At 38.7% G+C, this 19,158-nt stretch overlaps 1 protein-coding gene across 1 annotated transcript in view; it reads left to right on the top strand.

The window, feature by feature from the left end:
- Positions 1–19,158, top strand: part of SLC9A9 (solute carrier family 9 member A9) — a 216,123-nt gene that overhangs the window by 108,010 nt on the left and 88,955 nt on the right. Inside the window, exons 10-12 of the mRNA XM_075761149.1 lie at positions 3,973–4,086; positions 5,954–6,065; positions 11,331–11,484. Coding sequence (XP_075617264.1) covers positions 3,973–4,086; positions 5,954–6,065; positions 11,331–11,484 — 380 coding nt within the window. The remainder of the gene's footprint in view (positions 1–3,972; positions 4,087–5,953; positions 6,066–11,330; positions 11,485–19,158) is intronic.

The following is a 19,158-nucleotide window of genomic DNA, read 5'->3' as shown; positions in this document are numbered from 1 at the left end:
GAGAATAACAGAACACCTAAGCATATTTGACGAATGATTTGTTTTTAAACACATACATATTATGTCAATTTTAATAGATATTTTTAATATAAATCTTTTTACAGAGAAAACAACCAAAGCAAGGCAAATACCAGTTTCAGTAACTCACTGAGCTGCAAACCTAAACCAAGTGCCCTGATTCATTCTGAGCCAGTGTTTTGTAATTAATACTCCACTCTGCAATATGTTGACACTAGTGATTTATTACAACTCTTACTTTAAAGCTATAAGCAGATTTATAGACTTCGTGGAGAGGTAGAAATGGCACATTACAAATGAGGGGTTTTAGTTTTATATGGAAAAAATATCTTATTACTCTGTGTATATTAAAATGGTTTCTAGTATAATTTTCTGGTAGCCTTGGGGAAACTAATGGCAGCATGTGAGCACTTTAATGCCAATTTCATTTAGACTAGAAAGAGGTTAGTTGTCCATGTGGGAGGCAAGGGAAGGGAATTTATGGTTGTAGCCAAAATATTTCCAACAACTCGATATCCAGGATTCTAATCCTAACTTTTTTTACTTTTTTTCTTTATGCAAGTAATCCTACTTGCAAGTACATATATTCAAAATAAGGGAAAATTTTGAGTGGCATTTAAGCAGACCATAGCCCATAGCACAGACCTGGTTTACGGCCACTCAGACAAAATAGGATGTTTTTCAGAGGCTAATGTGTATGGTGCAACTCTTATTGGTACTCCTTGGGTGTCCCAGGAAATTACAAATTCCAGATGAAAATGTATTTCTCCTATTCTTCTGCTTCTCATCAAAAGGTCTTGACATCTCATCTTTAAAATAGTGACAGAAACATTTGTGCAAAAGACATGACAATTTGGGAAAATGTTTCTACGGAAGCTGTTTCTTAACATGGTTTTCAGAAGATCTCTTTAGAATAAATTGTTTTGTTCTGATGGGATTTACGCTGCACAGCACTGACAGTTAAGTGCTTAATGGAGTATCTCCTTGGGCTCTGTATTACTATTGAACAAAACACAGAAGCTGAAGAAACACTAAATAAAACACTATGCTGAATACAGGGGAAAAAAGGGAAGTCTGGAGGACAGTGGATAGGTTTTACATTATATCCACAAGCATCAGTTCCAGGAAAAGGCATTCAGATATCACTTCTTTTGTGACAATAACTAGTTCTGAAGCAGTTGATATTTTTTAATATTTTTTTTTGTTAACCCAGTGTGAGAAATTTGAATGGACTGCACTCCATGAATAAATGTCATATGAGTGATATACTTTTAAAAAGAGAGACCAAACTGTATGGGGAATACAGAAGACTCTGAATGAAACTAACGAGCTAGTTTTACCATTCGAAGGAGCTAAATCTTTCATAAGACCATATCATGGCTGTGCCTGGAATAGGAAGGAACCTGCTCTAAATTAGCTATTGAAATAGCACCTGGATTTTTGCTACACAAAGGAAGGAAACTAGTCCAGATTTAAACTTCTAGCAAGTAGGCAGTGCTCTGATAGTGAAAGATCAAAATACTAAGAAACTAGAGATAAGAGAGGAAATAGAAACCAGAACAGTTCAGCACCAAAATTCAGAGAAAAAAATAGGATTTGGACTGTATTTGCTCTTGCAAACAAACCAACTGATGTCCAGCAATATGATTCAAGAACTGCAATAGATTACAGTGTTACAAGTATCTGACGTAGTTAATGTGGCTAAAAAGCATTACATACACTGTAAATATAGCCTAAGAAAACTAATGGGCCTGTGCTGGTGGCACAGGAAACGGCCCAGTGAGAAAATGAAGTATATATGGTCCATGTTGATTGGAAACACGTAGTGAAGAAGTAGGGATTTTTCTTTTTAAGAATCACTCATTGAAATGGTTCTGGAGGTTCTGAAGCTGCGTTGGAGTAGGAAGAAACAGGATGCATGTAGCCAGAAAAGGAAGTAAAGGTATAGGGCAATGTAAAAGATGTACTAAGCTGAATTTACAAAAAAAAAAAAAAAAAACAAAAAACAAAAAACAAAAAACAAAAAAACCCCAACAACAACAACAAAAAAAACCCAAACCAAAAATAAAGACTGCATCTTGACCAGATTGCTAGGAGACAAGGAGTGAAAAGTTTAAAAGCAGTAATGGCATGAAAGCACTTCAGGCAAGAGTAAAAGCTTGAATTTACTGTTGAAGACTATTGAGAAAGAGTATATAGCAAAAGCAGTGATACAGCAAAATCTATTTTCCTTCAAAAAATGCATGTCAACAAAAAGTTTGGAAAAATACAAGAAAGACATTTTAGTTTCAGAAACTGTGTTTCTAAAATGCATCAATAGTAGATCTACTTTACGTTTCTTTAAAATTTGAATGAGATTTTGTAAATGAAGAGTGAAATATCATTCAGCTTTAAAACCTCTGGAGCACCTTTATCTTATCCCAACAACTAAAGTATGCAGTTGTGGCTCCTCATAGCAGTACTCTTCCCTCAAAGGATTTTTATATATACACATATTTTTATATATATAAATCCTGTCATGACACTCCCAATACATTGTTAAAGCATTAGAAAAATGCGTCAGATGACATTCCCACAAAGCGGGATCATGTTTACTCCCAAAATGGAAATGCAAAGATTTATCATAATAATTCCTATGTGTCACAAGACATCACATGTTGAGCTTTTTTGACAACTGCTTTCTCTCATTTAAATTTAATTTAAATAATTTAAGTCTACTAACTTACAAATATTTCTTGTGTTTGTTTTCATGTAATTCAGCACTGCAGCACAAAATGGGGGCTATGGAATCTATGCTTGGGATAATTGATGGTGCTGCCATAGGGTCCAAAATATCTTCCCATATACTACTGGGTTTTATGCCATTTTTGCCTCTGAAATTTGTTTTAAATAATGATTATGACAGCTCTCATTTTTCCTTTGTAAGATCATAGTGACTGTTATTGGATGTTTATTTTTAGAAACACAAACATATTACAAAAAATACATAAGCCTGTTGAGGATGAATAGAATATCTCCATAGTAACATTCCAGGTAGTGATGTATGACTGGTTGTAGACAGATCGACAAACTTCAGCCCTAATCGTGCATCAGGATTTGTTAGCATAGACTCCTGAGCCCAAAAGTTACTTCAGAAGTGAAAAGACCTCTTTTTCTCTCCTCTGTAGCTATTTGGCAGCAATGATTGATTTTTTCCAGATGTGGATAAATATGAAAATTTATTTTATTAGTTTTTATATAATCAGCTACAAATGCAACCAAGAACATCCCCTCAAGGCAAATGAATATTTTGGCTTTGCTTGTTTTTTTCACAGAAGAAATCCTACCATAATCATGTATTTTATGCTTATTTTATAATATGTTTAAATGATAACTTAAGTAGTTTGGTTTGAAATGAGTAATTGATATTGATGTCCATACAGTGCAATAAAAGTTTTCATCTGCAGGATAATATTCATGGTAATAAAAAAAGGTCTTACTCTATTTTAAAGGCACAGGTTCTTAATAGTCCATTTAGGAATTATTTTTTTATTCTCTCTCGGCATTACTGTGCCCATGCCCAGTGCTGTATTGTGCATAGCTTGTGTCATCAGGATCTCAGCCATTTCCCAGGTTCACCTGGGTAAACATGAGTGAAGTTAAATTCCCTCAGCTTCCTTGCAGTTTGCACTGAAGCTCGTATAACTTACTTGCTGTTTGTGTATTTTATCAGTTGTCTGTGTCAAGCTTTCGTACACAAATCAGAGAAAAACACGCAAGCAACTATGATTTTTAAAGCTAAAAGACACCACATATACTGTATAGTAAATTAGATGGGTTTAAAATCCACCCTTGAAAGAGGTGCAATTTCTGTTCCTTGCATCTAAACAGTTCTGTATTCCAATGGAACTTTATGATAAACAGTAGTTGGTTACAGACATGAGTCATAATTATGTTCTTTCTCTCTTGTTTAAGTTGTTCGAGTTCATGAATTTTTTGGCCGAAAATGTCATCTTCTGTTACATGGGACTCGCACTATTCACATTTCAAAATCATATCTTCAATCCTCTTTTTATATTTGGTGCATTTGTATCCTTTGCTTTAAAGAAGTGTTATCTATGTACATGTGTATATATTTTATATATAAGAATGTGTGCTTCATGTGGAAAAAAAAAAGTCCACAAGCAAACCAATCAGTTCCTTGAATACTAAAAATCAATTTTTTTGTCAATCCAAAGGTCCAAGTCTTTATTATATATATTACAATAACTGGCTCAATGCATGTAAGGATGTGGTCTTTTTACAGTTGTTGCTTTGCAGATCTGCTACAAAGCAAAGCTTTAAATCAGCTGCGGAACTTTTACCACTGGTTTACAAGTGGGGTAGAAAATTGGGATGTGTATTGGGACACATCCATGGGGACAGGTGCAGGCACACAAAATCTTTATGCCTGTCCAGAGCCAGTGCAGATCCACAGACTGCAGAGCTGCCTCCAGACAGATATATGCCATAAGCAGAACTTCCCCAATCCCACTTAAATGATAAGTTCTTTAAAAGCAAACAGTTCTGCATTGCTGAAATCCTTCCTTCTTTACATTTGATATCTCTAGTGTACATGGAATTATTTTCGTCATCATGTGCCTAAGAGACTGGTAAGAAAAAGAGTCTGCGTCTTTAATTCTGCCATGGTTTCTCAACAAATCTGTTGCTTACCTGTACAGTGGTATCGATTCTTTTCACACTGACAATTCACGCAATGATTTTTTTTTTTTTTTTTTTTTTTTTTGCTCAGAGCAGCAGCCCTTTGCTTATCACTTTTTGATGAACTGTAATAGCTTTGAAAGTTGGGATCATTCTGTTTACTAGCAGTAATTTTTATATGCAATTTCCAAATGAATAATAAGAACTACATCACAGCTCCCTTGGCTACAGGTTGGGTTAGACAGCAGAGGACCCCGAGAGCCTATTGCATCCCACCACCACAAGGAGGCAAGTGCTGTACTGGGGCCTGCACTCCTTAGCACAGGAAGACAGCTGGACGTGGGAGCAGCACTCCGGACCCCACTCAGTGCTGCAGAGCGCTGCAGTGACCTGGCTCTATTGCTTCCGCCCACTGAGAGCCAACAGTCTGCAACAGGGTTGCACTGGACAGCTGAGCACAGGGCATGTGAAGCAACCACTGCTGATGCATGTTCTCCCCAGGTCCACGAGAGCTTTAAGCAGCTCTTGGCCCAGCAGATACGATACAGCCAGACATTGCCACTCGAGTACTTCATTTATCCTACAGTCCACACCATGTCTCAGACCAAGAGTGCCATAATTGAGCCCTAAGAGTCACAAGACAAGGGGGAGGACGGAACTTGCTAAAGGCATGTATAAGGAGCTCTGATTGTCTTTTTCTTAATCTGAAATAGCCTCGTGTTTCTAATTAAGCCAACTTTTGTGATCATTCCACAGAGGAGTAATAAAGAACCCCTTCTGAAAAATCTCCAAAGAAAAACAAGGAGAAAAAAACAAACCACAGAATGCTGGATATAGACAATATGAATTGTCAGGAAATAAGAAAGTAATCATGTCCAAAAGCACATTTATTCTTTGCAAATTGCTGCTCAAGAAGATAATGCCATCTCTGCAATTGATGATGGGCATTTTACTGAAGGACTGAAGATGAAGTCACATGTGATACAAATGTGATGAGTAAAAGTAGAGTGATTGAAGTGGGATATATAATGATGAATATAAAACCAGGATGTCTGGGGAAGACAATCTCTGCCACTGCACAGTTTTATAATGAAATTGGAACCAGAAGGATCTGATATGTAAAATATGAAAGAAGATAATCTCATATTCATTTTAATTACACTTCTAAAATAACTTTGGAGAAATATTGGATTTAAGTTAACCCTGTTTTTGTCAGTAGTTCCTCCACCATTTTCCTCAACATCTTAAATTTTAGGTGGCAGTTTTTGTAGCAAGAGCTTGCAACATATATCCACTTTCTTTCCTGCTGAATTTGGGTCGAAAACAAAAGATTCCCAGGAATTTTCAGCACATGATGATGTTTTCAGGTAAGTGCTATTTTGGTATTTTTCCTGTCCACATTTAACAACTGACAAAGATAGTCATCTATCACAAAGAGGTCATTATCTTAAAACTCAAGATAGTCTCTTCAAAGCTACCAAAGCAAATGGATGTATTCTCATCAACTTTACAGTGTTCTGGACCTATTTTAATTAACTTTTTGGCCACCTACCACTCAGGAAGCCAGTCTTTCAACCCATTGTCCCTCATCTGTCTACGTTTCATGACAATTTGGCAATACCATGTTTTCATGTTGTGTTGTTTTAGAGGCACCTGTAATATACCCAAGAGTATGCTTACGTACCAGCAAATAAATATCCAACTTCAAAAGTGGTAGTACTGATACTCAAATCGGACACAGTCTTTGGCAATTCCTTTAACTTCAGGAACAGTTTTACTTTGAAACATGAGGCTAGCAGACTAATTCCACAGACCTTTTCATATGTATTCCAGCCTGATATTTAACTCTGTTAACTCTGGTTAACATTGTAGAATTAAAAAAACAAACAAACAAGCAAACCCCACCCACAAAACAGAAGAGAGGAGCCACGTTCTACTCTGATTTGTGCATCATCCCCTGTACTGTGGATTCTGTATTTTTGGACTTGCACAAGCTAGAAATACCGCCACTTGACTTTCTGATGCTAGCTAGAAAAAAACTCATAACCTAAGAACATTTGTTCAGTAAAAGACAGAAACACAGATCCCCCAATGCCATTTATGAAATAATTTTCTAAAATTAGAAACTCAGTACTTTTTTCTTCATTTTCTTGCTTTTTAGACAAAAACCTATTCCAAATTTTTATAGATAAAAGTTCTTGATTGACAGCCTTAATGTACCCTGATCTATTTAGCCAGATAACAAGTAAAATACAATGCACCACATTTCAAGCTTCCTCATCAGGAGTACTCCACATCAGGGTGCCTCATTTATGCCTTTATAATTCCATCTCTCTAGAGAGCAACATAGTAGTTCATTTCTATATCCATTCAATCCTTCTGCTAAAAGCTGCCACTGTAAATGTCAGTTAATACCAGCTAGATTATAGCGAGAGATGATGACATACGTCCGTTAGGAACTGCCTTTCAGACTGCCGCTCACCTACAATTGTTAGCCATGTAAGATGTATATGTAGATCCCTCCAGTGAAGCTAGCAGGTGGCCAACTAGGCAACAGCATGAAAAATAGCTTCATATCATTAGTTATCTAGTTTCCTTTTTTTTTTACTTTTGTTTTTCATCAGATAAAGTATAGAATTAAAAATCTTCTAAAATGTATCTTATTCTTCAACTTTTCTGTCCTCATTTTCTCCAGTCAAATTTCATTCTGCACAGAACTAGCAGCAGAAAGTAGCCTGCAGCCAACAACCAAACATGAGAACTCACACATTAGCTTTCCAGCACAATCTGACAGCTGAGAACTGAAAATAATAGTATTGAAAACTTCTAAAATGTTAAAATACTCAGAAAAGTAATTTTTAACTGTTTTCAAAGAAACACTGTATATTGTAGAGAAAAATATCTTTACACCATTATAAAAAAGTAAATAGCATCATCTGCAAGTAGAGCAATAAAGACTGACTGCCTCTCGCACTGCCAGCAGCTTCACACTTCAGAGAACACTTAGGATATGTGGATTTTTTGTGTAATTGTACTTTTTAATATGCACTAAGATTTGTGCTCAGTTATCAATAACATTCTTATTTACTATAAACTGATCCTACTGTATATAGTGATAAACAGAGAAGGCAATGACTGCCAGAAGAGACACACATTTCTGATATGAGTAAACAAGACATTGAATTTGAGTTTGGAGGAAGATGCTTATTGCCTACACAAGATCAGCAGCAATATACTGGTATAGAATCAGGTTCTAGTCAATCACGGTGAAAACTGGGCTTCGCTCACCACAGCATCACACACTCAGATGCAAAAGACGATGAACATGGCGTTAGTTTTGTTTGCCATCTTATCGTTACTGAATGCACCAAACATTTACTGCTTTCTTTACTGAGTTTTACTGCCATAATCACCATGAATATTAAAGTCTGGAAAAAACAATTAAGGTCAGGCAAGTACATGGTCGATTAGCATTTGAGTATACCTTACTCTGCAAAAAATTCTAATGTAGTCATTAAGTTCTACTTTTTGAGGAGTATTAATACATTTGAAAAAAGTGGAAGAGTTAGGGCTTGGAAGTGGATTATACAGCATTTTGATTTATTGCATTCTTCATCTGCTTCTGCCACTCCTCTAACAACACATTACAGAGGGTGGATTCACTTATACAACTATGTTTAATCATGATTCCTGATAATATTCCATTGTAAATCAAAACTAGATTAGTCCTTGTATAATTAAGCCTGAGCTTCTCAAATTAAGTTCAATGTCAGTGAAAATGAGCAGGCCAGCAGTCTCTGCTCATGGGAAAAAAAAATATTTTAATGTCTTAAATTGTAAGGGAGCTATCACTATACACTAGTGGTCTGTGCTGCATGAACAATGCCTCAGTTCAGACCCTGCTGTGATGCCTTTAACTGGTAAGAAAATTAAAAGGGAAGGAAACTAAATGGATCCAGATGGACTTATTAATGGCAATAACATATCTGATATTTGGGCATCACTGCCACATGACCAGGAGGGGACTATTTCACAGGTACAGTACTGCACCATCTTCTTCCAATATCTCTATTTACTTTTTATTGTGCTTTCCTCTTCTCTACAGCATATAAATCAGCAAGAGAGAGGCTTGTGGGACACAGTGCTGTAGGGTGGTTGCTGTTAATATAAGATATTACAGCAGCAGTGGAGTCTGAAAGGGTGGAATACAAATGCAAAAGAAAAACAAAAAAAAGACTGCCTGTGTTCAGGCAGCTGTTATGCAGGCATTTACATCTGCACAGTCATACATACAAGGTGGTGGGAAGTGTCACAGTGAACTTTTCCAAGAAGATAGATATGAAATCAGCTAAAGAAAAAAGGAAGCAAGGAAGACAAGAGCAGAGAACTACAGTTGAAACCAAAACACCTACGTACAGAAAGTCTCCTTTCCTGGCAGATTCTCCCCACACTACCCACAAATGCTACTGCCCTCAAAGGCTCTTCAGAGGGCCACGTTTGAAGTGACATGTGTTTGTGGAGTGTGAGAAGAGGATGGAAAACAGCCCAATAGGATGCACCTTTTCTATTCTGTGGGACTCCGAAGCTTAACCCTTGGGGTGGTTTCCTTTGGAGGCCCTGACACATGAAAGAATCTCTCTTAAAGATGAATCCCTAATGGCTGGCACAGCTAGCTGAAAAATCTGGTAGGAAATCTGTGATAGAGCCCAAAGGATCAATGGATCCCAGCACAGATATGGAGCTGCTGTCACAGTGGCATCTCTGAAAGATGAGAGGAAGGAATCTCTGCTAATGGTTCATCAGAGCATTTTCCTTCTACCATGTGACTCTCTCCAGGCGTAGCTGAGGTACCAATGTCCATTAGTGCCAACTGTTCCATTGTGTTTTGTTGGTATTTTTCCCTGAGGTGTTACAGAAACCCTAACCTTCCTTACCTTCAGTCTATTTTAGTATCTTACTGTCTTCAGAGGTTGTTAAAATTCCCTCCATTTGTGTTGTTACCTGGAATGTATTTTGATATGTATCAGTGTTCCTTGCTTCTCATTGAGTCTTTACATTTTAGGTTATATTCATCTGCTTCCCACTGCTTTAGTTGGAAGCAACTCACTTGTTTGATTATTTATTTTACTTTAGACATGTTTTTAATTGAAACTCAATTAGCTCTTATAGACCATGTTGAGCCCTTTATAAATGAAAAATGCAGTGACGGCAGTCACAGTTACTATCTGGGCTAGTAATCTATATTACCCCTATAACCACTGAAAAAATACCATTTAAACAGTGGTTCATTCCCTTCTCGGATACATGTTTTAAATGAGTGATATTTTTCTCCTCATGAGAAAATAGTAAAGTATGTGCATCCTTAGAGATGTCTTTTATGTAAAAGCAAAGTCAAGGACAAGCCCACTTGTTGACTGCAATGTTATTTTCATAAATGCAGAGATTTTAAACCCGCTGCCACTGACCATTTTCAGCTGGTGCAACTACAGTCTGGTAGTTCCTTGCAGAAATGGCTTTGTGTTGTTCTCTGCATAAACTGTCCATCTTCCATAGTACATAATTCACATTCTACCTATGTAATCTTAAAGAGCTTTAGAGTTCTACTCCAAAAATAGCTGCTTTTTAGCAGTTGATTAAATGATTCTGTATATACCTTCAGTGCCTTACAAGAGGTTTAATTATTAGATTTAATCTTTCAATACTTGCAAAGTACTTTTTGGATTCAGTGGGTGTTGTATACATGTAGTGGCTTCGCTCTCTACACTTATTTTGTGGAATTTTTTTTCTAGAAAACAAGGAAGTAAATTTAAATAGATAAATGAAAAGCATTGGAAAATACAGGGTATTATTTTTATTGTGCATTCTGATGCCTGGAGGCACTAGTGGGCTTTTTTCCCCCTCTTTTCTTTTAAAAATGTCACACTGTGAGGACCTATTTAATTAGCTTATACTACCTATGGGGCTTTTTTTAACTCACTGTTGGCTGTTTTCTCCACATTTGTAAGTTTTTGTTTACTCAGTCTCTGTAGGTGTATAATTTTACAACTATTATAATATGTCAAGTACACTAAGAACTAAAAATTTGCATTTATTCTGTATCCCCTATTTAGATACTTAAAATCATCTTTTAAAAACTATTAATTATTTTTAAATCATAATTTTTATGACCATTCTTAGCACACTGTAAGATTTTAAAGATATTTTAAAGACATTTTTTCAAGCAAGAAATGGGTAGCCTATTTGGGTGCAGATTTTAAGGCCAATCCTCTTTCTCACTTGCACCTGATTTCATGACTAGTCCTACTGAAGTCAGTAAAACAGAGGGAATAAATTTCTATTTTGACATGCATGAAGTCCAGATTACTAGTTAATTTGCAATTATTCAAGACAAAGAATTCAGTGGATGTAAACCAAATACCTGATTATTATGTGAAAGAGAGGAGTTTCATTGTCCACTTTTGCGAAGTTGCTTAGGCTCGCATTAAGCACCATCCTTTCAATTAGCACAGTCCAGCATTTTAGAAGTATGATCATAGTCTGAAAATTTCCTCTGCCCTTGGAATTGGATTTGGGCTGAAAAGAGTAAAATTCTATTTCTCCATCATTCTTGTCTTTTCTGTTTTTTTTTCCAGGTTTACGTGGTGCGATAGCATTTGCATTGGCTATTCAAGACACAGAATCCCAACCCAAACAAATGATGTTTACAACAGCACTGCTTATTGTGTTTTTCACAGTCTGGGTATTTGGTGGGGGCACAACACCAATGCTCACGTGGCTTCAGATCAGGTTAGTAATCTCTTTACAATATTTACCATTAAAATAGAATGCAGTCGCTACGCTCAATCACTAAATTCCTATAGCTTTGTAAGGCTTACTTACATGTTTTTTTAAAAGAGTTTTACAAGCACAAAGGGAGTATTTGGCTATCTAGTAGAGGCTCCAGACCACAGGTTCGTCCCAAGGTCATTACAGGTTTGGACCTAAGTCAGATCTATCCTTATTTCTTAAGAGATTGTCTCACTACTGTTCCTTTTAATCACTGTGAATAAACGTTAGCTGTATCATCCTCAATACTGAAGAGCTACAAAGGCAGTTTTTGTCCTATCTAAAAATCTGTATTCATTACACAAACATCATAAATAATGTATTTCTGATTATAATGTGAATATACTAAAAAATTTACCTGTATTGGTACCTCATTCAGCTATTGATTTATTACTTATTGTTTTATATATGCTCCTTTACTACATTAAGTTACTTCATAGTCACTTGTATTCACATACAGCAATGAATGACAAGGGAGGTTAAATGAGAAAAGAGAGGGAAGTAGGAAGCTGGAATAAACAGTATCTAATTTAAATGTAGTGTCCTGCCAAGTGTGCTTTTTTTGAAACCTCACTTTTAACAATAAGAGTGTAATGCTATTGCAGAGTTCTGGTTACTTCATAATCCATTTAAAACTCACTACCATGGTTCATAAGATCACAAAAAAACCCCAACCCAAATATCAAGATAGGCTTGTAATTCACAATTCCTTATCATTTATTCTATATATCCTTATCATTTATTCCATATATAGCATCTACTTTTCTTATTTACAAAATGATGTCTGATTAACAAGCCTTCATGTCAGACTATTGCTATAAAACACTAGCTGAAGATAACTAAATTGCTTTAACAAAGAGCATAGATAAAAGCTTGCAGACAAAATAAGGACTGGCATACAAGCGTACTGTATAAACATAAAACGCGGGCATCTATGTGCAATGTGGGGGCTTTATCTTTCTGTGATAGTTTGGTTCTTTTTCATATCTCTCATGTCCCATAATGTCAATCAAGTTCATTACAGTTTGGATACACTCTGCCACTATCAGCCGTCTTTCTGAGATTTGCCAGTTTGTCACTGTTGGTCAGCAACAGCTGTATGTGGCAACAGAAACATGGGAGAGGAGGAACATCCTCATTAGGTCTTGCGGACCAAATCGGTTTGGATTACTGTAACAGGAGATTAAGGAATAATTTTGAGAATGTGGTAAGGGAAAAAGCAGGTGGGCGGTAGTCACGTGTCTAGTCTAAGTTCTTAGGTCTTAGGACTAGATGCCTGTACTGGTCTAGCTCTCTAGGTAATTTTTAAATTAACATTATCAAGTGCTTTCACTAACATAAGCAATTTAATTGGATACAATAATTCTACTCTATGAGGGTGATAAGGCACTGGAAAGGGTTGCCCAGAGAAGTTGCAGATGACCCCTCCTTGGAAGTGTTCAAGGCCAGGTTGGATGGGGCTTTGGGCAACCTGGTTTAAGTGGAGGGAGTCCCTGCCCATGGCAGGGGGTGTGGAACTAGATGGTCTTTAAGGTCCCTTCCAACCCAAACCATCCTATGATTCTGTGAATGACATTTCTTCTGCTACTTAGTACTACCCAGAGGGGGGAAGGCCCACAAGACCACAAGTGAGGGGCTGACTCTCACATTAACTATTTATTCAATGCAAGCATGTGCTTCCTTCTTTACTCACCTGTACAATAGATTTTATCAAAGACACTGGAAGTAGACAGTCATTATCAGTCTGAAATGCTCATCTCTTTAGGGATCTCCCCTGAATCCCAGCAGATCTGCCAGGCAGATTTATCAATCAATTTGTTTTTGTAACTGGGATATAGATTTTCTTATTGTAAAGCTATTAGGTTCACAATTCCCATTAAATTTTTTTTGACATCAGAACATACAGCTTCACAAATTACGAGTGTGTGGTCAAACTGAGATAAAAATTTAAATGGACATATTTAATTATAAATGTATCTTAAGGCTCTAATTTCTCTTTCTAGTGAATTTATTTAACTGTCTTTATAATTTATTACACCTCAATATGGAATTTTGTCCTTAACTACAAGCATTTGTCATTTTAGTCTTACATAATTTTACTACGAAATTGTATTTAAAGGTGGTGGTAATTCCTGCCATTTGATACCTGTATGGATTCTACCAGGCTTGGGTTTGCTGAAAGAGTTATGAGGCTGCTCCGAATTACACCACCTGGCTTGGTGTAATACCTCCGGTATGCTTGCAGCTGTGACTGAATGGCAATTCTGAGCTGCAACTATCCCCACTTTTTTTAAAAATAAAATCAGGAGAGAGAAATCATGTTTTTTCATGCTGGTTTGGACAGTTCAGCTCACAAAGCCAAGGGAAACTGTACTGTGAGTACAAAAATGCTATGATTGTCTGTGAAGAGACTCATTGGAATGGGTTGGTATGTCATCAATTACAGCAAAAAGGAATGAAGCCAGTGAAATGCTGCAACTGTGTGTGGTGGGTTGACCCTGGCTGAGGGCCAGGTGCCCACCAGAGCTGCTCTATCACTCCCCTCTTTCATTAGACAGGGGAGAAAAAGTACAATGGAAAAAAAAAACTTACGGGTCGAGATAAGGACAGGGAGAGATCATTCTCTAATTATCATCACGAGCAAAACAGACCGAACTTAGAGAGGGAATTCATCTTATTTATTACTAAGCAAAACAGAGTAGAGGAATGAGAAATAAAACCAAATCTTAAAAACACCTCCCCCCACCCCTCCCATCTTCCCAGGCTCAACTTCACTCCCGGCTTCAACCTCCACCCCCCACAGCGGCACAGGGGGACGGGGAGTGGGGGTTACGGTCAGTTCATCACACGGTGTTTCTGCCGCTTCTTCATCCTCAGGGGGAGGACTCATTGTTCCCCCGCTCCAGCGTGGGGTCCCTCTCACGGGAGACAGTCCTTCACGGCCTTCTCCAACGTGAGTCTCCTCCACGGGGTGCAGACCTTCAGGAGCAAACTGCTCCAGCGTGGGTCCCCCACGGGGTCACAAGTCCTGTCAGCAAACCTGCTCTGGCGTGGGCTCCTCTCTCCACGGATCCACAGGTCCTGCCAGGAGCTTGCTCCAGCGCGGGCTTCCCACGGGGTCACAGCCTCCTTCAGGTGTCTCCACCTGCTCCGGCGTGGGGTCCTCCACGGGCTGCAGGTGGAATCGCTACACCCCCTCATCCTCCCTCCATGGGCTGCAGGGGGACAGCCTGCTTCACCATGGTCTTCACCACGGGCTGCAGGGGAATCTTGCTCCGGCGCCTGGAGCACCTCCTCCCCCTCCTTCTTCACTGACCTTGGTGTCTGCAGAGTTTCTTACATCTTCTCACTCCTCTCTCTGGCTGCAAAAGCTCTCTCTGTTTTTCTCTTTCTTAAATATGTTATCACAGAGGCGCTGATTGGCTTGGCCTTGGCCAGCGGCGGGTCCGTCTTGGAGCCGGCTGGCATTGGCTCTATCAGACACAGGGGAAGCTTCCAGCAGCTTCTCACAGAAGCCACCCCTGTAGCCCCCCCGCTACCAAAACCTTGCCACGCAAAACCAACACATTCCACCCCTCGCCTCTGTGAATCACATATTTAAGAATTACCATTAAAATATACATTCAACACAAAACTTCACAAACACTAATCACATCAACAAAGGAGAAGAAAAAAAAAAAAAATTCCCCACACCAACATCAAAACAACACTATCACAACACCAAACAAGAGTGGACAATCTACACACAAAATCTACCTCTAGTCCCTTCACCACTATATCACTCTCAAGTTACGTTCAGTCAATGTTTTGCCCGTTACCTCTTCCAATTACTATCCTTATCTCGATTTTCTCGTGCCCCACGTTGGGCGCCAAAAAAGACTGTGGTGGGTTGACCCTGGCTGAGGGCCAGGTGCCCACCAGAGCCGCTCTATCACTCCCCTCTTTCATTAGACAGGGGAGAAAAGGTACGATGGAAAAAAAAAAAACTTACGGGTCGAGATAAGGACAGGGAGAGATCATTCTCTAATTATCATCACGAGCAAAACAGACCGAACTTAGAGAGGGAATTCATCTTATTTATTACTAAGCAAAACAGAGTAGAGGAATGAGAAATAAAACCAAATCTTAAAAACACCTCCCCCCACCCCTCCCATCTTCCCGGGCTCAACTTCACTCCCGGCTTCAACCTCCACCCCCCCCAGCGGCACAGGGGGACGGGGAGTGGGGGTTATGGTCAGTTCATCACGCGGTGTTTCTGCCGCTTCTTCATCCTCAGGGGGAGAACTCATTGTTCCCCCGCTCCAGCGTGGGGTCCCTCTCACGGGAGACAGTCCTTCACGGCCTTCTCCAATGTGAGTCTCCTCCACGGGGTGCAGACCTTCAGGAGCAGACTGCTCCAGCGTGGGTCCCCCACGGGGTCACAAGTCCTGTCAGCAAACCTGCTCTGGCGTGGGCTCCTCTCTCCACGGATCCACAGGTCCTGCCAGGAGCTTGCTCCAGCGCGGGCTTCCCACGGGGTCACAGCCTCCTTCAGGTGTCTCCACCTGTTCCGGCGTGGGGTCCTCCACGGGCTGCAGGTGGAATCCCTACACCCCCTCATCCTCCTTCCATGGGCTGCAGGGGGATCTTGCTCCGGCGCCTGGAGCACCTCCTCCCCCTCCTTCTTCACTGACCTTGGTGTCTGCAGAGTTTCTTACATCTTCTCACTCCTCTCTCTGGCTGCAAAAGCTCTCTCTAACTGTTTTTCTCTTTCTTAAATATGTTATCACAGAGGCGCTGATTGGCTTGGCCTTGGCCAGCGGCGGGTCCGTCTTGGAGCCGGCTGGCATTGGCTCTATCAGACACAGGGGAAGCTTCCAGCAGCTTCTCACAGAAGCCACCCCTGTAGCCCCCCCGCTACCAAAACCTTGCCATGCAAACCCAACACACTGTGTCTACTTACTATGTAAGTATACAAGAGGGAGACTGGTTTCACACTAGCCCTGAAGTGTTCAATTGATGAGAACTTACATCAGGCACCATCCCAGAGCAGTTTGAAATCACTTCTGTGTGATTCCTCAGTGCTTTAGGGAACCAGATTTACCACTATTGCTCAAATCAAAGCATAGTGGTAGATCAGTTAATCTAAACAACTAGAAATAAAGTTACGTTATCAAAATTACGTACTTACAGGAAATGAAAAATATATGAATGACTGCTTTAAGGTCATGGTGACTACACTGGATTTCCCTACGTCACCTATGAGTTGCTGTACAGGTAAAACTTCTCAGGAGACAGGAACGGTCAAAAAAAAAAGTGATCAAGCAAATAACAGTCCAAAGCTGAGTGTGCTTTTTTTTGCCAATGAAAGAATGAATTGGTTGAATTGAATCTTATTCACACACATTTTAATTTGTGCCCACTCTATGTGGAATAGGCTACAGTTCCTATCAGTAGTTCAGGTCAACTTCTCAAGGTTAACCAAGTTAGTCTTATCGTAGAGATAAGTGCTTGAGCTTATATGTACAGACCAACTTATCCACATTTTGGTTTTAAAACTTAAATCAATCTATCGTCCATTAAGTTGAAGACATGTAAAAATAATATAAATTACAAATAACTAACACTAATATATTTACCATTTGCTCTACCATAATACATTATAGTGTTAGTCAAGGTAAGAGACAGTATTGAAGATCTGTACAGCCTTCTTGTTGTGTATTATTGTCTACATATTATACATGTTTCAATGATTTATTGCACTCTGTGTAATTTGAAATTCCCATAAGGGTGACCAAGGCTCCTCGTATGTCAAGAGTATAAGGGAATAGAACAATGACAATTTTTAAATAGTAGTAGTAATAGTCTTCTGAAAAATCAATCTTTGTTTCCATAATAACTGGAATTTCCATAATCTTCCACCTCTACTCACAGCAATAGCATCAAATCTGCTTTTTTTTTCCAGCTAAAATTCAACTTAATGTAAATATAAACTGTCACTCTATTTTTAGAGAAAAGATGAAGACGTGTCCTCAGAGATAACTACCAGCTGATTTATTCCAGGAATATGTATGGCTTATACAACACTTGCAAATTGTTGCCAAAACATATAGTGAGATGTATTCTCAAAACTAACACGCGCTGCTGAAAAAGGCTCCATTTCTATCTCCCATTTAATGCAGCAATATCACTCAACTATCTCACAAGGTTGCAAAGGCCAGCTGTGCTGAGAGCTTTTGTAAAAAGAAGCTTAAATGGATCCCAGGAGTTCACCCAAGTTTATTAAGGTTCACAATTCTAGGTCCCTTCATTTAACTAATTATATTGAAACATATGCTCCTACTTAAACTATAGCTTGAATCTAAGAAAGGTTCCTTAAGCCTTGGAAATCTGACCAATTCTGAAATCTGACCTTGGAAATAGCAGAATTTATGTCTGCATGTCTCTATATGTGAAAATACAGTTTTAACAGAAATCCATACCGATCATTCTCATTATATTGCTAGTATATTTACTCATACAGACTAGCCTTCAAAACGAGTCTTAAAATTCTTGGCAACGTCTGAATATTTTTTTACTTTGTTCTAAAACAATGAGACATACATTTTCAGAAATGTCTTAATTATTTTAGCTGTCTCCTGTTTTAGATACCTGAAACTCTGAGTTTCAGCAAGTGTTGAGTGCTCCCTTTCGAAACTCAGGACCAGTTTAAATGTTCCCAGTTGTCTGCCACAGTAACACAACATTTCTGAGCATAGAAGCATATCCACAGTCAGTTACAACGTTATCAGCTGGCATTCTGAGAGCAGAATTGGTTGTACCACGTTCCTAAATAATACATTATCTTTTGGCTTATCTGAGAGTTATAACTAGAAAAAATTGCCTTTACTCTCCATGTGAAAAGACTACAATACACTGCTCTTGGCAGAATGAATAAACCTACATCACTGTATGAGAATAATATCATGATATATCAACAGCAAAACAAAGATAGCCATTTAAGGTTGAGTTCACAGTCAAATTGAAGTATTCAATAAATGTGTCTTCAGAGATGTTGAGTATTACCTGCTAATGCTTTTGGATATATGTCTCCCTTCTTTCCCCATACTCTGATTAAAAATAGAGCACTGCATTTTACAGTAAATCTGCAATGAGAGGTTTGGAGATAAAGAATTCTCCTGACAGGCAGAGCAAAAATACAAAGCTCTTAATAAAACATGTCCTATAAAAGCATTGTGCTAGGTATTAGCTCCTGTTTGTTTATTGTCACCTCCTGTGTAAATGTTTGTCAAGGGATTTCCAGACTTTTTGTGCATCTCTTTTTTGCAGCAGTCCTTCAGTGAATAAGGAAATTTTTATTCCATATTCTAAATAAATACTAAGCAGCATTGAATAGTAACTTTTAATACTGTGTCTACCTGGCCATTGCCTTTGGTATGTATTCTAGAAACCAGCTACATCTACGTGCCTGGCAGCCCTTGAAAACATGCCATCTCTAGTTCACCTAAAACTTAGTTCCAAACCTCCAAATTTCTCTAAATACTAATGCCAGAGGCCTGACATACCAATTTTTGGGGGGATGACCAAGGCTGTCCAAGCTCACATTCTCAGCAGGAGCATCTCCTCATTGCATTCTTCTATTAGAAAGCACCAACC

The sequence above is a fragment of the Balearica regulorum genome, chromosome 9 (assembly GCF_011004875.1).
Source record: "Balearica regulorum gibbericeps isolate bBalReg1 chromosome 9, bBalReg1.pri, whole genome shotgun sequence".
Lineage (NCBI taxonomy): Eukaryota > Metazoa > Chordata > Aves > Gruiformes > Gruidae > Balearica > Balearica regulorum.
This window is presented reverse-complemented; position numbering and strand designations above follow the sequence as displayed.